The sequence below is a fragment of the Monodelphis domestica genome, chromosome 4 (assembly GCF_027887165.1).
Source record: "Monodelphis domestica isolate mMonDom1 chromosome 4, mMonDom1.pri, whole genome shotgun sequence".
Lineage (NCBI taxonomy): Eukaryota > Metazoa > Chordata > Mammalia > Didelphimorphia > Didelphidae > Monodelphis > Monodelphis domestica.
Genome location: NC_077230.1, coordinates 431422873 through 431450080, shown reverse-complemented (window position 1 = coordinate 431450080; position 27208 = coordinate 431422873). Strand labels below are relative to the sequence as shown.

At 43.6% G+C, this 27208-nt stretch overlaps 1 protein-coding gene across 4 annotated transcripts; it reads left to right on the top strand.

The window, feature by feature from the left end:
- The first annotated feature begins 674 nt into the window (after positions 1 to 674).
- LOC107648940 (zinc finger protein OZF-like) lies at positions 675 to 25675 on the top strand. Of its 4 annotated transcripts, XM_056825448.1 has the most exons (6): positions 923 to 1013; positions 1157 to 1331; positions 1541 to 1657; positions 20921 to 21047; positions 22645 to 22740; positions 23540 to 25675. In XM_056825448.1, exons 2-6 carry the CDS (start codon positions 1221 to 1223, stop codon positions 25066 to 25068), a joined length of 1980 nt encoding a protein of 659 aa, XP_056681426.1. In that variant the 5' UTR covers positions 923 to 1013; positions 1157 to 1220; the 3' UTR covers positions 25069 to 25675. The 4 variants fall into 4 exon arrangements, with proteins under 4 accessions (XP_056681424.1, XP_056681426.1, XP_056681425.1 ...); XM_056825446.1 differs by lacking the exon at positions 1157 to 1331 and having other exon boundaries at positions 675 to 1013; XM_056825447.1 differs by lacking the exon at positions 923 to 1013 and having other exon boundaries at positions 1053 to 1331.
- Positions 25676 to 27208: the final 1533 nt, after the last annotated feature.

Below are 27208 nucleotides of genomic sequence, written 5' to 3'. Positions count from 1 at the left end.
GCCTCCTGGCGCCAGCGTGGCCTGTGCCATCCCCCCCCCTTCCCTCCCGCACCCCCTCACGGGCCCTTTATCGCCTGCTGCCCTGCTGCAGTCCCTGAGGATGGGCGGCCCCCCAAGCCTAGCCCGGAAGTTGTGCCCCCAGAGGGCCGCCGTGACAGGGCTCAGGGAGAGGCCCCTTCCTGGTGGGGAGGGGCCACGGGGGGAGGCAGCTGAGTTCAGGGGCAGCCGGAGGGGCCGACGGCAGAGGTTCTGGGTTCAAGTGTGCCCCTCTGGGGCTCCTGGAGCCCAGACGCAGCCCTGACTGTGGCCCCGAAGGGGAGGCTGGGAGAAGGCAGGGCTTGTGCTGGCGAGGGGCGGAGGGCCAGGAAGCGCCTGCTGGGGGAGGGGCGCCAGGCCGGGGCTGGCAGGCCTAGGAGGACCCCCGAGGGTGCTGCGCCCCCTGCTGCCTCCCAGCGCAGCCCGGACAGGCCCCTGTCTGGGAAGGGCCTGGGGAAGGCTGGATCCATTCCCTGATCAGCCAATCAATAGGCACTTATTAGGCACCTGCTGTGTGCCAGGCTCTGGCCCGAGGCAGCCTCCAGGCGCAGGGCAGGGCTGGAGGGGAAATGGGGGGAGGGGAGAAGGCTGCAGCCGCCCAGGCTGGGGGACCATTCGCGGATAGTCCCTCCCCCATCAGGGGGGCTAAACCCATGGCAGGAGAACTCCATTTCCCAGAATGCCTGTGTCAGCACATCCTGCAAGACTTGGCCCCTCTTTTAATGGAGGACTCCATTTCCCAGAATGCCAATTGGATGACTTCAACCTCGCCTTGGCTCCTTCCCCATAGCAGCCTCAGGGCATGCTGGGAATCTCATGTAGTCTCAGCTCCTGAAAGGCGCACAGATGTGATTCTTGAACTTTTTCAGGGGGAGAGAATCAGTGCGCAGGCGCGGCCCCGGCCCCTTGCTTTATCAGCTGAGACTTTCTGCTCTCAACTCCTGGGAACTCAGAAGACCCGGGTGGAGCAGTTCCGGGTTAGTGCGCCTGGGAGAGTGGGCGGAAGCTTGTGCGCATGTGCAACAAGAGAGCGAGGGGGCGGTATCCCGGTATAAAAGTGTGAGGTGGGGGAGGTGCGGGCTGCGTCTCCCTTTGTTTCAAGTGCGTCTCTCCCTGTCAGTCCGTCCCTTTGAAGGACCACCGAAGAGGGACCCACACGGAAGTGCCTGTCTGGACCAGGAGCCATGGCGGGGCTTTGCCTTCCCCCTGAGGAGACAGCGGGCTACCTTGCCCTGGAGCCCGAAGGCTATTGGGGGCGGGGCTGGTTCGGGCCCTTCTCCGGAGGGGACGTTCAGGTCAGAACACACCAGGGGAGCCCCCGTGCCAGGGAAGGAGCCCCGAGCTCGGCCCCTGAGGAAATGCCAGCCCGCCCTCCCCGCCCCCTCTCCAGAGCCCCCCTCCCCCAGCAGCCCCGTGCGGCTTCTGGCTAGGAGGACGCCAAAGGTGGGGGGCGTCCGAGGCCCTCCCGGGAGCCCCCCTGAGCCCTCCCCTCTCTCCTCCCCAGGCGCACCGAGAGGACGTCTCCCCTCCTTGGGGCTGCCTGAAGGACCCCCGTGTGACCCCCGCAGAGAGCCCGCAGCCAGAGGGAGAGGCCCCCGGGACCCCGAGGCCCCCCTCGCAGGTGAGTGCAGCCCCCTCCCCCACCCGCCAGCTGGGATCCCGCCTGTGCCGGGCCGTGTCCTCAGGGGAGCTCCGGGGGCCGCCCAGGTTCCAGGCGGACGGGCCCAGGCACTGCCATTCCTTCATCCACCGCCGTGGGACGCCCTCCCTCAGCGGGGATGGCCGGGGGTCCCCCAGCCCCAGGGATGGCCCAGGACAGGCTCTGCTCCTGCCCTGCAGCCCCGGCTTGGAGGGACCCCTCAGGCCTGCCAGGGGGGCTTCTGGAGGAGTTTGGGGGCGATCAGGTGAGGCCCAGCCGGGAAAAGGAGCGCTTTTAGCCGGAGGAAAGGGCTGGAAGGGCTGCAGCCAGGCTCCTCCTCCGGGCCAGAGGACAGCCCGGGGGGCCGCTTCCCGGGTCAGGCTGTGGCTCAGCCCCCCCCCCCCCCCCCCCAGGCCTTTGGGCCGAATTAGACCGTGAGAAGTGGGGGCGGGGCGGGCGCTGCCCAGCACATCCAGCACCTTGTTCTGGCCTCCCAGGGCGGCCCTGAGCTTCTCCTCACAGCCCCTCCCCCCTGGCCACAGGAGGGCCTCACTGGTGGGTGCTGGGAATGGGGGGGTGACAGACAGCGTTGGGCTTCCCCAGCCCCAGCAGGAAGAGCTTGGCAGGGCTGGCACCGAGCTGGGCACAGGGGCCCCAGGGGAGGGGGCTGGGCTGGGGGGGAGCGGGTGAGGCGGGGCCTGGCAGGAAGGGGCCATCCAAGGGCTCTTCTGGTTCCTGAAGGCCAGTCAGGGACTGGGCAGCCCCCTGAGCTGGGTGAGCCCCGGCTGTGCCCGCCTGGGGGGTTCCTGCAGCTCCTCCGTGTTTGTTCCCTCCGTGGAGAACCTTGTGAGGGTCAGAGACGGCTCTGGGTCGTTCTGGGCTGAAGAGCCAAAGTTTACCTGTGGTGGGTGGCAGCTGCAGGCCCCCCTCCCTCCCCCCAGCCAGGGTCCAGAGTTTCCTGGGTGTCTGACGGCCCTTACAGAGGATGTTAGGACGGGGCAGGGGGCTTTGGCTTCGAGGCTTTGAATGTTTCATCTGGAGTCCTCAGTTCTGTATGAGGTTAAGAGAAGAGAATGGACTGAGTGGTGCAGCCCCGTGGCACTACTCGGCTCACAGGAGCCTCTCGGGGCCCCAGAGCTTTGGGGAGCTTCTCATGGGCAGAAACCTTCAAAGGGTCCCGGTACCTGGACAGGCCGAGGCTGTGTGACCTCCTCAGGCCGGCTGTAGACTCCCAGGGAAGCCGCTCCTTCTGCAGGGCCTTCCTGATGAAGACCCAGAAGCTAAAGCTTCTCTTCTTCCAACAGAAGTCTTCAGTATCTGTCATTGCTATAATATTTTTTTCTATTTTATTTTCATCCCATAGTGACATAATTCTTGCTCTCTCCTGCCCCTCTTCCCTTCCCCCTCCCGGAGCTGGCAAGCAATTCCACCGGGTTCTCTATAGGTTATCACTCAAAACCTATTTCCATATTACTCATTTGTATAATTGAGTCATCTTTTAAAACCAATATCCCGGTAAGAGTGAAAAAGAGGACTCCGATCCTTAGATTTTAATAAAGTATATTAGAATTACTTGGATAGGCAAAAGCCGAGGTAGAGAGAAAAAAAGGCCTCGGCGTGCTAGCCACGTGGCTTCCACAGCAGCCCCCCAGCGGGCAAGTTCCTTGTCAGGATGCCAGAGACAAAAAGAGCAAACGCTTCCTGGATCATCCTTTTGAACTTCCCATCACATCCAGTTCAAATCCAGTCCTGTCTGGATCAGGTTCAGGGCTGTGACCCAGGCTAGGAGACACAAACTCACCGGCGTGTGTCCGCTCACATAGATGCATGTCAGCTGTTACCCCGAAAGGGGAGGAGGGTAGAACTTGCCTCCCACGTCCCTAATCATATGCCCATAGAAACAAGTGATAAATCATTTGTTTTCTTCTGGATTTCGACTCCCACAGTTCTTTTTCTGCTATGATATTCTAATACACCCATACTACTAATTCTAGTTGTACTAATACAACAATACACTAATACCATGACCAACATTCAAATATTATGCTTGATATCTTATGGACATTTAGTGGAATAACAGGATCTAACTCTTAAAAATTGTAATTGCAGCTACTTATCCAAAGGATTCTATGTGATCACTTGGTTCATGATCAATAATGTAAAGGTAATAAAACAATTTTCCATTCAATATGTATAAGATAAATTGTAGGAAATCAAGCAATGAAGATGTCAACCGAGTTTTCTTGCAGAAGATGAGATTTTCGTCCAGACCTGAAGGAATCCAGTGTACTCAGGAGGCAGAAACTAGAGAAGATAGTGAAGGCTGGGAAAATGCAAGGTCAGAACTTGGAGAGTCTTGTGTGAGGAACAAGAAAGAGCCCAGTGTCACTGGATTCAGAGTATGGAAGGGAATAAGGGGAGAGGGAAGGAGAGAAAGGAGGAAGCTGTCAGGGTGACTAGCCTTGTAGATGGCTGTCCAAGTGGAATATCAAGCCCTGGAGTGATTTAGATGCCTGGGAGGAGGCTAGGCTGAAGAGGGCTCACTCTGGTGGCAGTGGTATTACAGATAACAGAGGGCAGAGCTTCGGGTGGAGAGGCAGGCAGAGCCCTGAAGTTCTGTCCTTGTGTGCCATTGGACAGCTGTGATCACAGGATGTCCAAGGCAGGGCAGGTGGGGCACTGGGGGCTACTAGGAACCACCCAGAGTAGACAAGTTCCAAACAAGAAGCTGCCTGCTTTCCTTGGGACTGAAGCCTCTACATTCCTCCCTTTAAACTGTAAAAATAATATACTCAATAAATTGATTATGGATATAAACTGATTAGATACCCTGCTTGCTGTGCTTACAAGGTATCTTTAGTTTATAGTGAAACTCATAAGTGAACTTCTCTTCATGGCCAGGCACAAGGACGCTAAGGAGACTCTTGTTTTACAAAAATAAACTATTTATTGAGAATATAATATAAAAGGATTTCTAATTCCACCCAAAATAAAACTCCCAGATTCCACAAGGAACCACTTCTCCTGTTTCCACAGGCTACACTGATCCTTCCTGATCTGGCCCAAATTTTCCCTATTCTGCAATAAACTAACACAATTATCCTTAGAAGAAGTATATCATTTTTCACTTTGTCTCAAAGTTATAAAAGTAACAAAGGCCAGCTGGCTGAGCCTCAGCAAGAACCAAGTTAGGACTCCGAGCCTTAGGAGACTCGGAGTCCAAACCAAAGACCGGGTCTTTCTTCGATCTCAGAGATAAAACAATCTATGAAACAGCAATAGACGATCCCCGGTGTTTCCCAAGTTGGAAAAAGGAATCACTTAGCTCCTTCAGGCTTTTCCCTCTCCTTCTACCTTCAGACAGTGAGGAGAGGAAGAAAAGCTGTCACCTGCTCCCAGCACTCCCAGAGAGCAACTGCCACAGAAAAAACCTCCCCCACACTGTCAACATTTGAAACTGACACTATTGTCTCAGATCTGTTTCAAACTCCAATTCTTTCCCAAGCCAGCTTCTCCACTTCTTATCGCTAAACTAATGTAACAAGACCTAGTTTCTCATCTCATCCTTATAATTTCCTCCCTTTGAGCATATGGAGAGAGAAAAAATCTCCCCTATGCTTGCTATTCTATATAATTCTAAAGCTATTCTTAACCTTATTATCATACCCCCCCCCCCATAGTCTTAATTTTATGCTTATCCTGTTCTTATTGCTACACCTTATCTATGCTAACTTGCACCTGTACTAGAGGGGTCAGGAACCAAAGTTAAAAAGGTTTAAGTAAGAGAGGGGACAGATAAAAAGAAGCACTACTTCCCCTGTGTAAAAATTAAATTTAGTGTCTAGTAATAGAAATATTATATTTTGGGGGCAGCTGGGTAGCTCAGTGGATTGAGAGCCAGGCCTAGAGATGGGAGGTCCTAGGTTCAAATCCGGCCTCAGCCACTTCCCAGCTGTGTGACCCTGGGCAAGTCACTTGACCCCCATGGCCTACCCCTGACCACTCCTCTGCCTTGGAGCCAATACAAGTATTGACTCCAAGACGGAAGGTAAGGGTTTAAAAAAAAAGAAATATTACATTTTTGTGAGGTTTATTAAGGATTAATAGAAAATCAAGGAATAAAGAAAATACACCATGTGCCCATGGCTGATGAGCCAATTCAGAATCCCACACTTAGCTTACTTACTACACCATTGTAATGGCTAAGTAGAGAGAGAGCATGTGAGGCAGAGAGCCAGTTAGATACTCATTGTGATCTTGCCCAGGTGGAGACTCAGGTGAGATTATAGGGAATTCTGGGAAATACAAAGGACTTCTGAGGATTGAAGTCTAGGTTCAAATCTCCATTTTATATTACTCCCCTGAGGCCTGAGGCAGACTAGTCTCTCCACTGGGTCTTGTAAACATACCAACTTTGAAATTACAATAATTTGAGGATAAGAGGAAAAGAGAACAAAACCAATAATTGCTGGACGCACTGACAAAAAGCCAGTTAGGGGGCAGGCAGTCCCCTTTGGCATGAAAGTATACATACAAATAAATGTTCAATTAACCACACCCAAAGTCCATTCTTGATCTTCTCGTGCAGCTTGTGGTCTGTGGAGGCATCTTCATGGTGTCTTCTCCGAACAGTTCAGTTTCTGGATTTGGAGAGGTAGTATCTTCTTTACCTAAAATTACTTTCTCAAGGAATTTAAACTTTTCAATTTAATAATTTTACATCCCCCCCCCTCAAAGAGGGTGATTGAAAAACACAGGGATCATTTGGGGATATATGGCTGAGTTATGAGGTATATTAATCAATTGGCAAGATAAATAAAAAACATCAGAAAAATCCAAATAAAAAGATAATTTCTGGGTGAAATATAGACTATCAAAGTCTTAAGTGTAAAAATTCTAAGTAAAGGAAAAATAAATCTATAACAGGTCCTTGAATCAGGGCCCAATTAAAATGATCTAAGCAATGATGCATTTACCCAGTCAGTAGCCAGGACTACAGAAAGTTGCCACATTATGAAAGACAGAATAGGGACTAGATTATAGGAGCCAGGTAGGAGTCAAGTTTGGGATGCTTGTCTGTAAGTATTTTCACAAAGAGTGTGGATATAAGGAAGGCCTACATCTTAACATATGTTAAACGTCACAACCTCGAATCTCACACTAGGTTCAAGTCCTTTGTATTGGCTTAGAATTTTCATCAACCCCATTGGGATTAGTTTCTTCTTTTTTGACCTGTGTGCTCTTTTGGCACAATTCAGGTTTAGCTTTGCGTTTCCCTGGCCCTGTGCAATGGCTCTTTCGTATGTCTTGTCCTCAAATCAGACAGAATCATTAAGCAAAGTCCCATAATTTTTTTCAATAAATGGCATCAATTTTTATAGTCTCAAGCTTTTGGGGCATGCATTGACATTATAGCAAATATATTTTAAACTTATATTACTGCAAATCAAAAAAGTTAAAGAAAACCTTAATTCTGGTGACATGTGCTTCAAATATAAAAAGGAGAGAAAAAAAAACTGAAATAGTATATTGTACATGTGAGAAAAATATAATAGTTTCAAAATTTCAGAACTAGCTTATAATCATTGACACACTGTGTCAGCTAAGGAAATATAGAATACAAGGCATTCTCACCAAAAATGAGATCCATTTCCTCTTCGTACCTGGCCATGATCCACTGTGAGTACAAGCAAATGAATTTCACAAGGTAACAGTTTTTTTTTTAAAATAAAGAACAGTAGTACAAATATGTAGGTCTCAATATCCCCAAAATTCTCAATAGCCCAGTTAATTACAATAGCAAACAAACCCACTATCATATTTCACATAAGTTGCTGTATGGCATTTTTAAAAGTCTATGAACTGATGGATATTTGTCACAATTTGTTACAGACGTAGCAAATCTTTCAACCTTGGCAAATACATTTTTAAACAAAGTAAAACTTATTTGGGTCTAGAACATCATGAAGAAATCTAGATATCATTAAAAAAATGTGGCAGAGGAGTCTAGGAAAAAAAACTCCAAACCTCTCTGTACTGTTGATGTTGGGTAAAGTGAGCTTAAGAATTATAAATGAGAGATGCTCCTCTTTTGGGATTCCTCTAGGGGTACTATGCCCTGGGATTAACTTCCCAGCTCCTTTGATAATGAGACTGTGATGTCCCATCTGTTCACATTTTTATAAATGTGGGAGGTGGGGTTTAAATTTTTATTTCACTTCAGTTACTAAAATGGACCTTACCTCCTGTTAGGAGCAGGCAAAATGACCAGAGATTGTTAAAAAAAATTCTAAAAATCATGTCTAAAGGACCCCTAAAATCAATTTGAGATATTTAGCTCATTAAATTTTCCAAAGGTTGTTATACAATTGTAACTATTTTTTATAAAGTCCATCCATCCTCTATGTGACAATTTACAGTCAAAAATGGAAAAAGGGCTGTTTTTATATAGGTTTATTCAATAATCTTTGTTCAGTACAGTTATAGGGGAAAAGTAACAATATAACAGTAGTTAAAACTCAGTACTTTTTATGAAGAATAGCGTAACAGAACAGTATTGAATACATTGATATATGAACTTAAAACCAACAAAATTAAATCTTAAAACAATCAGCAAAATGCAATATAATACAGAGATTTTTATAAAACTTTGGAGTCCAAAATGCCTTAAAAATATAACCTCCAGTCTCTTTAAAGTTAATTTTTTTTCCATTTAGATGCCTATTGTCAGAAAGCAGACTATTGGTAAGGGGTAGGCAGTGGGGTTCAAGTGACTTGCCCAGCGTCACAGCCAGGAAGTGTCCGAGGCCAGATTAGAATCCAGGACCTTCTGTCTCTAGGGCTGGCTCTCAATCCATTGAGCCACTGAACCACTGAGCTGCTCCCCCATAGTGAGGGTAGGATTTTGGAATCTCAAATTGGGCCAAAGAGTTGCAGGGAGATGAATTTCTCCCCTGAATCTCAGGTGAGATAAGTAACAGTATCAGTACACTCAAAAGATATCCTTTTAAATAAGCCATGCTTGTAACTTCCTGTTTGGAAAAGTCTCTTCCTTCTCCTCGTCGTTCCCCCCCTTTGGTCCCCGACACCACGTGGAGGCTAACTGTAGCCTAAGGAAAGATCATCCCTGTTTTTACCAGCTGGTTTGTGAGTCCTGAAGAAACTGGGGCAGCTACCAGCAGCCTGGGTCCTGGGGCTGGGCTGGGGCAATCTGGCCTGGAGGCTGGAGATCAGCTGGGGCTGGGCTGGGGTGGGTCAGGACTGGGAGAGCGATGATCTGGGTCAAGCAGGTCCGGAGCAGATGAATGCAGGCAGGAGCGGATAGCAGGCAAGCAGGCAACAGGAGTGAGCTGAGTCAAGGGGCTTTGCTGAAAAGCCTTGGAGAAATGTGGCTTAAAAAACATTATCTAGGCTATCTCATTTAAAAAAAAAACTTGAGAAGCTCTCGTTGCCATAACTGTAAAAATTAAATTTAGTCTCTAGTAATAGAAATATTATATTTTGTGAGGTTTATTGAGGATTATTAGAAAATCAAGGAATAAAGAATACACCACGAGCCAATTCAGAATGCCCACGCTTAGCTTACTTACTACACCATTGCAATGGCTGAGTAGAGAGAGCGCGTGTGTGAGGCAGAGAGCCAGTTAAATACTCATTGTGATCTTGCCCAGGTGGAGATGCGGGTGAGATTATAGGGAATTCTGGGAAATACCAAGGACTTCTGGGGATGGAAATCTAGGGTTCAAATCTCCAATTTAAACTCTGTTAGGTAAAGCTACACCAGAGAAGGGGAGAGATTTGGTCAAGGTCCAGAGCTGAGAGGTAAGGAGGAAATCCCCTTCGGTCTCTGGTTTCTTCCCTTGTTAGATATTGTCCTGATCTCCCCTAGAACATTAGATGGAAAGGAAGAAGATGTTTGTTTCTCCCTCTTTGGCTTTGACTATAAATTGAGGCTCAGTCTCTGCTAAGTAATAACTATTCTTTGAAAATAGAGGGAAATTGGGGTATATGAGTAGAGGGAAAGTGAGGAAATGCCCAATTTCTGTTTTATCCTAAATTCCCACTCAAAGGGTGATGGCTCAGTGGAGATGTAGAGTCAAACTGTTGGACTCCTGATTTAGAGGGATGTACAGTTATTTCAGATGTTGCTTGAAGATCTTCTTGGGTGGATAGTCTCTTCTGTTCCCCACAGGGAAAAGTCTCTATCCACTATTGAAAGGATAAGGGCTATGTTCTGATTCGCATCAGCTAATTGAAGGACCTTAACAAGTGGAGCTCAGAGTGATGTTCTTCTCTCCTCCTTGCCAGAAGAGAAAGAACTCTCCAAGTGCTGATCTCCTTTTCTTGGCTAGAGGTTCTAGCCCCATCCCCCCACTGACACAGAATTCCATTCTCTTCCTGCATGATGTTTTCCTGCAAACCAAGGCCTTGCAGTGCAGTCTCTAATCCTCTCCTCCACACAGGGATGACATTTTCAGTGAAAACAAATAATCAACAAAAACACATTTTTGCACAAACGCAAGTACAAAACATAAAATTACAGAACTGCAAAATAAAACTTTGGAAAAACTTTTGAAACAATAAAATACAGTCACAAAAACCAATTTGACTTATGTTTGACAAGAGTAAAGTCTATCTAAAAGAACAACTCTGCAAAACTCGTGTAAACTGCACCTTACAAATCCTATTGAGCCATTCCAATGAACGTTACTATGCTAAGACCTTACCCTATTGCTGATACAGAAAACCCAAACTAACTACATTGAAACTCAAAATCAGCCTGCTGTACTAATAAAATTAGAACTTTGCAACTATATACACATCTACAGACATATACAGATCTGTATCATTTCTACCCCTATGTATATGTTATGTACAAATTACATTATAGACTATGTACATAGTATTTACAAACTATTTACACGTTGCAGGAGGAAAATCAACTCCCCCCTTAAGAGAGTCTCAGAAAACCTTGAAGATTTTCTTTAGAAAGATGTGTCTGTTCTGATGTTACCTCCTCAGGACGCATAGCGTCTTCTGTGAGCTAGGATCTTATTCCTGTAATGTGTACAATCATCACCACCTTCCCAAGGTGATTTATCTGAATTCAGGGCCATGAATACTCGTCACCTGGTTACGCTGTTGCAGACTTTGTGAGAAACGTGTCCTGTATGTGTGTGTGTTGTTTTGTAGTCGAATTTGACCCAGAGATGGTGCGGAATGTCGGAGAGAAACCTGAGTGACAAGGCAGGCAGTTGGAAGGGGGAGGAGGAGAGACTTCTGTAAGGACAGTGACTCCGGGGAGTTCCTTTCCTGGACCCGGACTGAACAGAGGGCTCTCTACCTTCTATTCCTGGGATTTCCCCAACCTGTTCCTCTGACCTGTTTGCCCTGGATTGTGCTATTGGGAAACCAAGATCTGAAGAGGCTAGCTGAACTGCAAGCTTACCTTGAGGGGTTTTACCGGGAGAGGCAAGCTTGGCTGAGCCCGAAGATAAAGAACTCTCTGTGTGCTCACTATCGCTGAGGACGTTTTACTCGGACAATTGTAGCATCGTTGGTAGCACAGGGCTAGGAAGAAGCCGACAACTGTTAGAAGTGGGAGCTGGAGGCTCAACCTGAAGGACTTCACGACGACTGTGCTTTAGATTAGGGGCCCCTGTTTACCTCTTTCCCCATTTCTCCCTTTTTGGACTTGGTTATCAAACCCGCTTTTGGTTGAGACAATGCAGTCAGATGAACCTCCGGAAGATATCAGGGGAGCTTGAGGGTGCAGGGCTCACTTGGCGAGGCAGTTGTAAGAGGTCAGACCCCAAGCCGACTGCCATCCCTGCCTCTCTGACAGGGTCTGAGTCAGAAAGGACATCTCGGGGTGCCCCGGCAAAGCGTCACTACTTTGGCCCAGGGATGCCTCTTATCTGAAGACGGGATCCTGTGCTCAGTTTTCATCTGAGGCCCTCTGGTTATGGGGAGGATAGCCTCGCTGGCAAGTACCATCATTAGGGGTTTCTTATCTCCCCTCTTAGAGTTGGTGAGGCCAGCCAGGCTTCTTACCTGTTTTATTGAAACTTTGGGAAACAGAAGACAGGAGGTGTTTTCAGGGAGGTTTGGGCCTACATAGGGGTGAAAAGCCAGTGTGGAGTAGGAGGTAGCCATCCTGGAAGCAGTATCACTCTGCCCAGCCGCAACAACGGCCAGTAAGAACACTCTGCTCTTCCTAAGGGGGCAAGCTCTTGAATGCCTACTGAAACGCCCTTTTCCCCTCTGGCAAGAGGCTTTTGGAGAAAACTACGGCTAGCCAACTTGCAGTGGCAGTGGGTTATCTGGCCGTAGTAGGACATTCTATTTACCCAGGGCGTGCATTCTTTTTGCTGACAATTCCGGATTTATACATATATATATATAACATTGCAGTGATTGGAGACTGGGGTAGACGGGCCACTTTGTCACGTGCCAGTGGGAGTAGCAATAATAGTGGCAGTGATCAAGCTGCGCCATGCTTTAAAGAAAGGACTAACATTGGTGGTTGAGAACCCAGGCAAAACGAATGAGACGAAGATCAGGATTCTAGCAACGAGGGAGGAGATCACACAGTTCAAACCAAAGGTTGCAGACTTGACTAAGGAAAAGGAAAACAACAAAGCAAATAACACACAAACAGACAATGTAGTCAAAGGGGGGAAGAAAGTTGAAACAGAAGGGGAGATACCAATACTGCCATTAAGGGACTATGCCGGTTTGCAAGCTGATCACGGGATCATCCATGTAAAAACTCACAGACTGTTTTCAGTTGGAGATTTGGACAGCTTTAAGAAGAGAATGCCTAAATGGGTTTCTGACCCATTTAAATGTATCAAGGAGATGAAATGTGCAGTTTGTACGACCCCACTTTTGAAGACACAGAAATGTTCTCTCTGAGCTTTTTACACACACACACACAGATCAATTTGTTGGTGAAACAAGGTCAAACCCAGACTTAACATCTTGGCCAGAGCAATGGAGAGACTTGGAATTATGCCACAACCAAAATCTAGTGTATCAGAGAAAGGTAAGGGAAGATTTGATAGAAGCAATGAAATTGCATTCAAAGCGTCGGGATAATTGGGGGCGTTTTGAGCAATTAAGGCAGGAAGTGGGAGAGCACCTGTCCATTTTCCTAGATAGAGTTGTTGAGTCAGCCAAAAATCTCCTTGGTTTCCAAGATTTGAATGAGCAAAATCTCTAACACATTAGGAGACACTTTGTTAAAGGGGAGTAATCTACGTATTAAGAATTATTTTAGATTGCAATGCTCTGACTGGGAAAGCCTTGGATTGGAAGAGTTAAGAAAGAATGCCATTTATATCTTTTTCTGCTCATAAAGAAAATTCTCTTGAAAAAGATGTGTTAGTTCAGGATCTAGGAAATCAGCTCAAGGAAACAAAAGAAAAACTAAAGCAAAAGACAATAGATGAAATTTAAAACTTGCAGTTTGTGAGAAATGTGTCCTATATGTGTATATTATTTTGTAGTGAATACTTAGCATATCTTTAAAGTCACCTCCCCTGCTACTGTCTTCTGTCTTCATGCTGCTACTATGTAGTGTTTGTTTGCAACTATAGTAAAAATGTTTAATATTAGAATGGCACAAAAATTTTACAGTTCATGTCCATAATCAGTCTGTGTTCCTCTTCTTTGTTACAGTGCAGTCGTCCTTTCCTTTGTTATCTTCTGTTTCTTCCATATTGTCTTCTCCTTTGTATTGATCTTAATTCTGTCTTCATTTTATTCTTCTTCTTGAATAATTTCTTCTTCTGACATCTTTTTGACTGCAGCCATGTTGTCTGATACAATCTCTTCTTGTTGCTGTTGCTTTTTTCACATGCAAGCAATGTAGCCAAGATTCTTTCTCTAATACATGAACAGCTGAAGGTGTTGACAAAATAACGTGGAAAGGCCCTACCCATGATGGTTGTGTTGCACTAGTTCTGTTTTTGATGTAAACTGAATCTTCAGGTTTTATCATATGGAATGCATAATCTAACAGACCCCCTTGAGTGAAAATTCCCATTTCCTGTAATTCTCTGTTTTGTAACTGTTTTGTAATCTGTTTTGTAACTCTGTGATGTATTCAGCAAGTGCAAGATCTCCTCTAAGCATAGATACATATGTTGTCTTAAAATTTTTTGCTTGCAATGGTGAACGTCCAAATAACATTTCATATGGTGAGATATGCATATCTCCTCTTCGTTTGGTGTGGAGGAAGAACAGAGCTAGAGGCAAAATCTCTGGCCACTTCAAATGAGTTTACATGCATAATTTCCCAACTATACTTTTGATTTCTCTGTTTAGTCTCTTCACCTGACCAGAACTTTATGGGTGATATGGGACATGAAATTTTGTCGTGATACTAAGATTCTTATAAACTTGTTTTAGAACTGAATCTGTAAAATGGCTCCCTTTGTCAGAATATACTCTCAGTTGTACACAAAATCTTGGAATGATCTCTTTCAACAAGATTTTGTCTACAAAGCTTGATGTGTTTTTGCTAGATGGAAAAGCTTCTGATCATCTAGTTAGTTGGTCCACTATCACTAGACAAAATTTAAATTGTCCTGATTTGGGCATGATGTAAAGTATTTGCAAATGCTCAATTCCTGGCTAGTGGATGACCCCCAAAAACTTGTTGCCTAAATATGCTTTGATGGAATTGTGTACACACAAAGCAAGCTGAGCAGATATTATTTGCTACAGCGCTAATTCCCGGAGCTATCCAAGTTCTTTTGACAGTGTCAATTTATGCTTGTGCCCCAAAATGACCTTTTTGTGTGTATTGCTTGACAGATGTAAGAGTAAAATGCTTTTGGAAGAATTGTTTTTCCCACTGACTCTATCCAAATCCCATTTTCTTTTCTAGCTCCAGAATTTTGCTCCCACTTTTGAACTTCTTTGTCATTGTATGTATTTTCTTAATGTGTGGTATGTGTAAGAGAGATTCATAATGCAAGCTGGATCATTTTGTGCCAGATATTGTGCACCATATCCGCCCTACGATTTCCTCTGGCAATTGTATTGTCCTAAAGAATGCCCTTTGCAGTGAATCACTGCCAACTACTTTGGTAGTTGGAGAGATGACAGTAATTCTCAAATTATTTCTGCATGACCGATCCTTTTCCCACTAGATGTTAAAATTCCTCTCTGAAGCCAGTGAGAACTGACAGCATGGCAAATTCCAAGTGCATACTTGAAATCAGTGAAAATATTTGCATGTTTGTCTTTTACAAGCTTGTATGTGTGTTTTAGAGTGATTAATTCTGCTCTCTGAGCACTTAGGTTCCTAGGTAGTGAAGCAAACCATAGGGTATCAAATTCACTTACTACTGTAGCACCTGTAAATCTTATTCCATTCTGCATATATGATGATCCATCTGTGTATAAGATCAGTTCAGGGTTGTCAAGAGGTGTGTTTGACAGATTTTCTTGAGGTCTTTCTATTAATTGCACTACAATTTCACAATTGTGCAATGGTTCCCCTTGTGTTGGTAAATTGGTAATAATGTAGCTGGATTTAAGGTGTTGCATCTCTTTAGTGTTATGTGTTCATTCCCCAAAAGCACTATGTCATATTTAACCAGGTGTTGATCTGAAAAAGCCTGTATTCTGAACTTTCTCAGAAGTGCCTCGACTTCATGTGAACAATAAACTGTCAGAGGCAGCAGTGAAGATTGGATTTGGCTCTCCCCTGATTGTAACAATGAAGGTACTTAGCTCTTCCCTGATTGTGAAGATTAAATTGTTATCCCCTGTCTATTTTTAGATTGAATCCCCAGAAGTGTAAACACGGTACTTAAAAGTTGAATATGGAGATTAAGGTATAAACTTCTGGGCAGTCCTAGAGCAGCATGTCAACTGTGATTGGTAGACTAAAAATTAGGGGAAGTGAGGCAAGAGGAAAATGTCTTTAAAAAGAAAATAACAATTGCCTGAAGGCAGTTCAACTTGGAACTCTCACTTGGAGTGGAACCCCCTGTGAGAGAGAGTTCTGCTGGAGTTCTACTGGCATGGAGAATTTTCTTCATTCAGAAGAGTGCTGACTGGACCTGTTTTTCCTGGTGACCCCTTTTCCTTGGCTTTCTGGAGAGTGCAAAGCCTGACTCCCTTTCCCTTGGCCTTTCTGGAGTCACCAGCCTCCGGAAAGGCCCATCATCTTGAGACTCTTTTCCCTTGGCTGGGGCCTCTGAATTCCTGCCTGGCTCAGAGGAGGCCGGAGTAGCTATCTCTCTACTTTCCTCTCTTTCTCTCATCCCTAATAGCTTCCCTCAATTGTAAATAAACTACCATAAATTCCATAACTCATTTGGGATTTATACATTTAAATCCCTGGTGACCAGCTAAATTACATTCAGTCCAACCATACATTTATCACAGCCTAACACTAAATCTGCAGATTTGGTAACAAGCAATGCAGTTGCTGCCATTACTCTTAAGCCTGGAGCTATTCCTGTGACTATGGGGCCTAGTTGACTGGACTAATATGTAATAGGATGTTGGTTTGGTCCTAAGTTCTGTGTCAAAATCCTGAAGCTATTCTCTTTCGCTTGTGGACATAAAGGGAGAATGATTTTGAATAATCAGGGATACCAAGAGGAGGAGCTGATAATATTGCTTCCTTTAACTTTGCAATTGCTTGCAAATCTCTGGTTTTAGCTTTAGTTGGTCTTTCTCAGTGTCTTTCCTTAAGGCAGGCTAGGTATCCGTTGTCTGCAAAAACTTGTGGTTCCTAAGATGCCTCTGACTTGCTGTTTGGTCTTAGGGGAAGTCAGCTTTGTGTCTTCTCCTGTCATTTGGGAAATGCTTCTGGACCCCGAGACAGCACAAACCCTAAATACTCTGCATGAGGAAGACACCATTGAAGTTTAGCTTTTGCTATTTTGTGTCCCCTCTTAGAGAGCTCACACAGAAGACATTTACTCTCGTGCTGGCACACTTTGCAGGTGGTGATACTAGAAGTACATCATCTACAAAGTGAATGAGCTTACTGTCCTTGAACTGGATATTTTTCACATCTTTGTTTAAGATTTGGGAAAACAATGAAGGACTTTCACAGAATCCCTGTGGCAAACAGGACCATAAATTCTGATTTCCCTGCCACGTGAATGCAAATATCTTCTGTGAGTCTTTGTGTATCAGTATTCAGAAAAGAGCAGAACATAAATCAAGCACAATAAAATAGTTTGCATGACTTGGGATAGATGAAATGATGGTAGTAGGACTTGGTGGAACTGGGTAAGCTTTTACTACATGATCAATAACAACTCTTAAATCTTGAACGAATCGATAGACTATTCGTCCCTTGGCATCTAGTTTGGGTTTTTTAACAGGTAAAATTAGGGTGTTATAATGTTTATTATTGGGGTGATTCCATCAATGGCCTCTTTACTAAGTGGATACTGTGCAATACATGGTGGTGGACCTCCTTTAGTCAGTACTTTAGCAAGGGTTGCTGATTTTTTTTTTAAACCCTTACCTTCTGTCTTGGAATCAATACTGTGTATTGACTCCAAGGCAGAAGAGCGGTAAGGGCTAGGCAATGGGGGTCAAGTGACTTGCCCAGGGTCACATAGCTGGGAAGTGTCTGATGCCAGATTTGAACCCAGGACTTCCCATCTCTAGGCCAGGCTCTCAATCCACTGAGCCACCCAGCTGCCCCAGGGTTGCTGATTTTAATAAACCTACATCTGTAGAATCTGTAGCCCATAAGCCTTCTGGAATATCATCTGGTATCTGATAGATGTTATTTCCTTCCCCCTCTGACTCTACTGTATCCAGGAATAATACAGGGGAAAGGTTCAGGCATTCTTCTGGGAGTTTCAAAGAAATATCTCCAGTTGCTCTCAATTTACAAAGATCTCTACCCACTAGATTCATTGGGGAATTTGGCATTAAGAGGCAAGAGTGTTCCACACTTAGAGGTTCAAGTGAAACCATTCTTGGTTCCAATTTCTTTACTCTGTGCTTTTCCCGTTACACCCACAACTTCCATTGAACCCACTGCTTTGCACTCTTCAGGGGATTTCTGCAACACAGATTTGGCAGCACCTGTGGCCAAGAGACAATCGTAAACTTGGGTTCTGATTTTTAGGGTTACATGGGGTTCTGTGCTATTTTCTGGAGAATGGGCACGTATTACAGGCGCTAACACACTGGGAAGGGGAAAACTCAACACTTGTTCCTGTTCTCTTTCTCTAATTCTTCATTGATTTCTCCTTTGCTAATTTGCCATGTTTTAAACATCTCATTGTCACTTTCATGAGTTCTTCTTTCATTGCCCTTACTTCCTAGTTCATTCTGTCCCTATACTAGATCTGTAACCGCACAGTCCTTGGTACACCTTCAGGTTTTGGCAAGTTAAATAGGACAAAAGAACCAGAAAGTCTGATTTTAAGGGACCAGCTGTCAACTTGGGAATAATAATGCTTTCCTTTGGGCCTGAGATCTTTCTGCCTTCTGGTGTTAGCGATATCTTAATGAGGACCTTTTGCTCCCCATTTCTGGTGGCTGCCCTTTCCACTGGGCCTCGTTTTCCTACCTGAACTAGTTGAATGTCCTTCACATACATTAGGAGCGAGTCTTCCTCCCAGACCTGGCTCCAGGTCTGCTCTCTGCCTCTGCTCCTGTTGGGAGAGAGTGAGTTTTGTTGTGGAGAGGGAATGCTGGTTCTGGCCCAAAGAATTGCCGCTCAGACAATTCCTCTCCAGACATGACGGTGTCTTGAAGGATGTTACACATCATGTAGTCATGGGGATGGAAAAAGCCATTGCGGGGGGGTGGAATAGCCCCCAGATGGGTATAGTGGACAGTGGATTGGCCCCTCTAGGGTTTCAGATTTCTAGATTGTGTTGAGGGTCTGAGGAATCGTCTTCCCATGCTTGGAAACTCTCTGCCTGTCCTCAGACTATTCCTCCCTTGGAGGTTCCAGGGGGCATTCCAGGCTGAAAAATAGGGAGTGGGTCAGGAAGGGGTGAAATGGAAGAGTTTCCAATCCCAAATACACCCTGTGTTTTCCCTGGAACACATGGGAAAGTAGGAGAGCCCTGCCAAGGGGCGGGTCATTGTCGGATCTGGCCACTGGCTTGTCCGTTATTCCTCAGTCGGCCTCTTAGCTTCTTCTCTTGACCCCAGGTTTCCATAGTTACGCGGCGAGGCTTTGATCCTTTGCTTTTTATAAACAAACTGCTTTTGAACATTAATTTTAATGGAATTAATTTCGCTTTAGCATGACTAAGGCCAGAGCTCCAGATTTGCTGTCCCCTTCATCCCACGTTATGAAACTAAGGGGAACCTCCTTTCTTTTGTTCATCTAAAAGGGGCAGGACTGGCAAGCCATGATGAACCTTGACACATTCCAAGAGAGTGCTGGGCCAGCCACAAGGCTGGGGGAAGCTGGGTCTGCCCCCTTCCTTGTATGGACAAGGACCGGCTTCTCCTGGGATGAAGTAATGAGGCAGGAGTTGAGGTCTCCTAAGCCCCCCTCAGTGGTTATTTATGCATCTGAGATGTCAGGGGAGGGACTGAGTGGGGAGCTCACTATATAAATCATTATCTCTCACATTAAATAGACAGATAATGTAATATATACTTATATATAAATAATGACAAGAGGCAGAAAGACAAAAGACTTGTGCTAGAGAACTACCTTTTTTCCTTTTAGATTTTGGAATGAGTCAACAGACCACATTAAATGACCAGCCAATTAATACATTATTTAAAATGAAGACATTCTGCCTCTGGAGAATTCCACTCATTCCACTCTCAGCGTCTTTCCTTTGAATTAGCTCAGTCCCCAATCCCGGGTAATGAAGTGTTCTATTTTAAAAGATGAGCACCCTTCCTTTCCTCATCATACGTACTCTTCTTCCTGCGTAACTAAATAGAAAATGACTGAATATATTCCAGTAACAAATGGTATTGTTAGGGTCAGAAATGCAGGGGGTTAAAATGAAAGGGTTGGACTAAATTTATCAGCGTGTGGTCGCCAGGAATTGATTAATTCCAAATAAGGTTATAGCAATTTATTCATAAGACATAGAAAGTGAAAGTAGAGAAATGAGAAAGAGGGCAGAGTAAGAAATCTAGCGTAACGAGCGAGACTCTTTGCCCAAGCCCTGGCTTTACTCTTGCGGGGCTCCAGAAGCCCCAGCAGGAGAATCTAGGGGTCAGTTAAACAAGGGTTTTAGCAGAGGCTAGTACCTCAGAACAAACCAGGGAAAGGAGTCAGTCTTTCTCACTCACCTATGCTGTAGTCCTAATAAAAGCAGTCCTCAGCCAGAGCTCCCCCAAAGTCAAGTCAAAGGCGAAAGACCTCATCACAGGAAGTTCTTGACATTTTAAAAGACCATTCCTTGTTGCCACTTCCTGTGCCTTCCTTCCATTTTACATGGACCAATTCCAGCTAAAGCTTTGCTTAGGACTGATCAGGTTCTGATTTGTCACACACTTTCACACATGTGGGTCACAGGCCTCCTCCACTTAAGGATAAGTGGGGTGTCTACAATTCTGGTGATGAAATCTAAAAGATCAGCAGAGGAGAGTTAATTCCATCTTCACAATATCCATCATAAAGCAAAGATGGGATGTTTTGGCTTTGGCACATCCTAGCCAGTCGTTCCCCAAATTCTCAATATAGCCCAAGACTTGGCTTCATCACTTAGCTAGAGTCAGAGTCTGATCCCATATAACTCCGAGGAATCCTCTTTATGCTTTCATCTGGATAAGAGTATTTCAGCCTCCATGGAAATGAAGCAGAGAATCCCTCTTTCTTTGTTTTCTCCTCATTAATCACTGGTAATGTTCCCCACCTAGAATATGTAGTACATGCTCTTTTCTCAGAAACTTCAAAAATGTTTTGATGCCAGATCAATTCTGACACTTGGCATGAGGAGGAATTTCAGATCACCTCTTTCTCCTCCTAGAATCTCCCACCTCACTCAGAGAGCACTTCCCAGCTCCCCGATTCCATAAGGAAAGGCAATTCAAAGTAAGTCACTTCTCCAGGTTTGACTCTCACAACATCATTCTCCCTTCAGACACAAAATGCCTTTGTCAGTACCCGATTGGGCTCTGAATGACGGGTCTCCAGTGCTGGCTCTGACACTCTTCAAGGTTAGGACTTTGGGTAAATCCTCTGTGTGCTTCAGACAGTGTGTGAGGGCTGTACTAGATGGATTCTGAAGGTTCATCTCTGAGATTTGTGACTTGCTGGTTTAGGGGACAATAACCTTCAAGGATGTGGCTGTGGACTTCACCCAGGAGGAGTGGGACCTGTTGGACCAATTTCAGAAAGAGCTGTACCTGGAGGTCATGCTGGAGAATGTGCAGAATCTTCTCTCTGTGGGTAAGAAGCATTTCCTCTGTGAACTCTGAATCTCTCAGTAAGGGAATGTCATCATTCCAAGCCAAAGGTAGAGGATTTTGAGCCTTTGTCAATGATTAAAAAAGTAAAACTGCTGATCTTTGCCCTGGGTTCTCCTCCTGCCTGCTTTCCTTATAAATAGTCAAATTAATAAGAATCCAAATCATTCCCCAATTGACAAATGGTGAAAAATTATGAATAAGCAGTTTTCAGATGGAGAAATCCAAGCTCTCACTAATCATATGAAAAAATGTTCTAAATTCCTCTTGATTAGAGAAGTAAATTAAAAGAACTCTGAGGTACCACCTCAGCCTTACCAGAAGGTTGGAGGGGATATGGCAAAATTGGGACAGTTAATGAATTTCTGGTGGAGTTGTGAACTGATCCATCGATTCTGAAAGGCAGTTTGGAATGATTCTGAAAGGGTTATAAAACAATGCTCCCCTTTTGATCCAGTAATATCAGTACTAGGTCTGTATCCCAAAGAGATCAGAAAAAAAGGAGAAGGACTTATTTGTAGGAAAATATTTGTAACTGCTTTTTTGGTGGTAGCAAAAAATTAGAAGTTGAAAGGATGTCTATCAGCCGAAGAGTGTCTGAACAAATTGTGGTATATGATGGTGATAGAATACTGTTGTGCTATAAGAAATGACCAGGATGATTTCAGAAAGAGCTGAAAAGATGGACATTAACGGATGCAGAGTGACATAAGCAGAACCAGGAGATCATTGTGCACAGTAACAGTCATATTGTGTAATAATCAACTGTGAATGACTTGGCTATTCTCAGCAATACAGTGATCCAGTACAATTCTGAGAGACATATGACAAAGAATGCCTTCACAGAAGTGTTGGAGATAGAATGAAAGTAAAAGCACACACATTTTTCAGTTGTTTACTTGGGTTTTTGTCTTGAGGTTGTGTTTTTATATGACTATTCACCTAAAAAATAAATAATATGAAAATAAAATTTTAAAAGACGTATAAAAGGGTAGCTCACAGCCCCTAATTCTGCCTAGTCTACTGAGTCTATCCTTATTCCTTCTTTGTTCTTTCCTCAAATTGCAGGCCACATGCTAGGAATGGAAAGGAAGGGAATAAGCATTTCAAAATACCTGCTTCTATGTCCTCTCCTGAGTAAAGGAGTTCATTAATTTAACAACATTCCTATGAGTTTGATATTCTTATTGTCCTCAATAGTTGAGCAACTGTGGCAAAGAGAGGTTAAATAGCTTGCCTAGAAGCATCTATTTGCTATCTCTCTGAGGCTGGATTAAATTTGTTTTTCTGACTCCCAGGTTCTGATCTTTTACATCTTCACTATCAGCTGCCTTTAATTTCTAGATAATGGAAGTTGTTGAATGTGCATATCCTTCTATTACTAGTTGTAAATAAAGCTGTGATTTTCTGATTTCAAATGGATTCCATGATCTCTTCCCTCCTACAAAATGTCCCAACAGTGAACATAACAGAAACCATTCTGTGGGCACAAATTTACTTGCATTCTCCCTTTCCATTAAAAGGACCATATTTTTCATTTTTCTCTCCTGATCCCTTCCTTCCTTTTTTCTTATGCTCAGGACTTCCAGTTCCTAGAGAAAATTTTATCTCCTGTTTCCAGCAAGGGGAAGCACCATGGCTGCTAGAGCAAAAAGGCCCAAGGAGCCCCTATCTAGGTGAGTGAGGTGAAATAAGGCACATAATGGCTGTCATCCCAAAAGATTTTTATCTGTTATAGTGAAGGGGGTGTTACACTTGGGGCTGGCAGACCACCAGTGAAGCATGCTGTTCATTTCCTGAGAGATGGATGATAGACTGAGTATAGAGATGAATATTTACTATGTCTGCACTAAATGGCATACAATCTTGGCATCTGTAGAGAAAAGAAGAAAACTTATGTTCCATTTTGAAAATTACTGCATAAGAATTAAAAGTGAGATGTTGTTTCTCAGCTTAGCATATAAAATTTACCAAGAATAACCATGTGATAGTGCATCCAAAATGGTGAGAACAGAATATCTGGAAGATTACCTGCGAGTCACAAAATTATAAGACTAATCAAAGTATGAATTTGTAGGGAAGAAACAAGGGGCAATGGAGAAACACTGTCCAATACTGTGCATGCTCAGGCACACGGTTTGAGTTGTAGTTAAGTTACAAGGAAGTTGGTCAAGTGATTCCTTCATTCTTTATTCATGACATGAATTGGGAAGTATGATAAGAATATTGGGCCTGCCTATGTCACAGGTTCATTGTGAGGTTTCATTGTGATTTTATGTGAAAGTATTTCTGAAATCATCCATCTTGCAGATATGACCAAAGACTGGTTCTTCTTGTTTAAGTTTGAAAACTCCGTTTTTTTCTGGGGAAATAGAATAAAAATCATACTTTCTGCCACCAGAGGAAGGAATTTATATTTCTGTGTGCATGCCTTCTCCTTCCTTCTGTGTTTATATCATTATTTGTTTTCTTCAGAGGCAGAGACTAATTTTGAAGTGAAGGAGATGTCTACAGAGCTGAGCCTTTTTGTGGAAGGATGTGGCCCCCAAAGATACATGGATGACGGTCCCTGTGACTTCATTTTGAGAGAACTCTATGACTCTAATATCAATGTAAATAAAAATCCAAAGAGTGAGTATGAATTTGATGAGATTGCAGAGGAATTCAGCCAATATTCAGCCCTAAATCAGTATATGAAATTGACCTCAGGAAATGACTATTGGCAGGATAGTGAATATAGCAATTACTTTCCTGAAGAAGTAGGACTTATTCAGTTGCCTGAGAAACCTCCTGAAATGCTCATGTATCAAGGTAACCTAGAGGGAATGGCCTTTGGCTGGAGTTTAGACTTCATTAGACATCCATATAGTAAACTTGTAACAATGGTTTCTATGAGTAATAAAGGTAGGAAATCTTCCAGTCAGAACTCTGAGCTTGCTGTACATCAAATAATCCACTGTGGAAAGAAATTTTATGAATGTAAACAATGTGGAAAGGCTTTTTCAGAGAGGGGTAATCTTGTTAAACATCTGAGAATCCACACTGGAGAGAAACCTTATGAATGTAAACAATGTGGAAAGACTTTCACACAGAGGGACTCTCTTGTTAAACATCAGATAGTCCACACTGGAGAGAAACCTTATGTGTGTAAACAATGTGGAAAGGCTTTCACACAGAGTGGCCACCTTACCAGACATCAGACAATCCACACTGGAGAGAAACCATATGAATGTAAACAGTGTGGAAAGGCTTTCACAAGGAAGGGCTCTCTTGCTGCACATCAGACAATCCACACTGGAGAGGAACCTTATGAGTGTGAACAGTGTGGAAAGGCTTTCACACGGAGGGACAGTCTTGTTGCACATCAGAGAGTCCATACTGGAGAGAAACCTTATGAATGTAAACAGTGTGGAAAGGCTTTCACACAAAGGAGCAATCTTGCTAAACATCAGAGAATCCACACTGGAGAGAAACCTTTTGGATGTAAACAGTGTGGAAAGGCTTTCACAGAAAGGGGCTCTCTTGCGGCACATCAGAGAATGCATACTGGAGAGAAACCTTATGGATGTAAACTCTGTGGAAAGGCATTTCCACGGAAGGGCTCTCTTTCTGCACATCAGAGAATCCACACTGGAGAGAAACCTTATGAATGTAAACAGTGTGGAAAGGCTTTTATAGAGAGGGGCACTCTTGCTGCACATCAGAGAATCCACACTGGAGAGAAACCTTATGAATGTAAACAGTGTGGAAGGGCTTTCACAGAGAGAGGCTCTCTTGCTGCACATCAAAGAATCCACACTGGAGAGAAACCTTTTGAATGTGCACAGTGTGGAAAGGCTTTTACAAGGAAGGGCTCTCTTGTTCCACATCAGAGAATCCACACTGGAGAGAAACCTTATGAATGTAAACAGTGTGGAAAGGCTTTTACTGATAGGGGTTCCCTTGGTGCACATCAGAGAATCCATCTTGGAGAGAAACCTTTTTGTGTGGAGTGTGTGGAGTGAAAAATTAGTGTGTTATTCTCAAGGTAATAATTATTAATTTCTAAGTAAAGCTTGGGTTCACCTGCACCCCCCCAATCAAGCCCCCTTCAAGACAAGATTACCCCACCTCCAACCCTTCTCTCTGCAGGACAAAAGCTTTACAGCCTGTAAGTGTTTTGGCTATTCTTAAACCCTGAAGTACCCCATGATCAAATCTTAAGTACTCTTTTATCTTAGAAGTCCTTCCCATTGAATCATGGGCTTCCCCCAGGTAGTGAAGCCCAGTGGCTGGAATGATACTGGTGTATCTTTTGTGAAACATTAGCCCCTCCCAGAGAATCCAGTCCCCTCTTTGTATCTGTCTCCAACTTCCTGATCAGTTGTTTAACATCTTAATTTGTTTGAATGTATCCACTGTAAAGCTATTCAACTTAATATTCCTGTCCTTTATTTCTGTATTTCATACATTGTAAAAACGTTATAATCCCCTCAGAGAGGCTTGATTTTATCAGCATTCTCCTATAAATAAGGGATTTTTCTTTGAATTTTGGGTTTTTTTGTCTTAGGTCAATGGCTTGAGAGTGCTCTGCATTTTTTTTCTCTCTCTCAATAAAGCATTGCATCTTAAGTCATGGTTTCCCTGGTCTCTTTTTTAATACTGGTTAAAGAGGGTGTACTTTGAGATTTTCAAGGTCCCCACAATTTCTATTCCACACATTATAAATTTAAATAACATCGTGGAAAGGGTTTTACATGGAAAGTTTCTCTTGCTGCACATCAGAGAATCCACGCTGGAGAGAAACCTTATGAATGTACAGTGTGGAAAGGCTTTCACTCAGGATGGCTCTCTTGCTAAGCATCAGAGCATCCACATTAGAGAGAAACTTTATGGATGTTATTAATTTGGCTAAGCTTTCACATCCAGCTCCACAGTTGCTTCATGTCAGAAAATTTTCACTGGAGAAAAACCTCATGGATGAGGCTGATCTTATAAGTGGCACTCTTAGCTTATTTGACATAAGAGGATCTACACTAGAGAGAAACTTTGGGAATATGATAAACATCGTAAGGCCTCTTATTCCTAACAAGAATTCCCTTTGGATAGAAATCTTATTACTGTCATGAATGAAGAAAGTCATTGAAATGGAGAGTCCAGAGTTTGTTCAGTAGGAGAAAGTATATTTTGACCAGACCAGTTCCAGATGGATTCCCTATAGGAAGGCTTTCATCCAGAAAGCATATCTTGTACTTCATATCAGAGGATTCATAGTGCAGAAAAACCTAATGAATGTGCTCAAGTTGTATGTGTTTTCCTCAGGAGGAGAGTGATCACTATTAGAGAAATGCAAATTGTATAAGTCTGAGAGAACACCTCACATTTTAGATCCACTATCATGATAGAAAAGGAAAGTGGCAATAATTGGAGGAGATGTGGGACTAGTGAGATACTAATAAACTATTGGAGGAGTTGTGAACCATTTTGGAGAGAGCAATTGGGAACTATGTTAAAAGCGCATTAAGAAACAAAAAGGGAAAGGACTTATATGTATTTTTAAAAAATCACTTAAAGCCGTTCTATTTGGGGTGATGAGAGAATTGGAAAGTAAGCGCATCAGTTGGGAAATGGCTGAGTAAATGGTGGCATAGAATTGTAATGGAATGTTATTGTTTTATAATTAATGAGGACAAGGAGGAGCTCAGAAAAACCTGGAAAGACTAGTGAACTGATACAGACTGAATTTTGCAACACCAGGAGAGCACTGCACATTGTGACAGCAATATTGCATGCAAAACAACTGTAAATTGAGTTATTCTCAACAATACAATGATGTAAAACAATCCCAAAGGACTCATAACAAAAAATTTCATGTTTCAAAGAACTGGTGGAGTCTGACTCTAGACCAAAGATAAATTTCTTCATTAAAAAATGTTGTTTGCTTGTTTGAATTTAGTTCTATAGAAGGATCATTATAGAAAAATGTTTTGTAGAATTGCACATGCAAAATCTGCATATATGATTGTTTAACATCTCTTGGATGTGGGAGAGAAAATCCAAGACTCCAAAATTTTTTTAAAGGTTGGATATTAATTTTACACATAATTGTCAAAAATTAAAATATGAAGTAATGGAGGAGAAGAGTTGCATGATCAGTAGTGAACA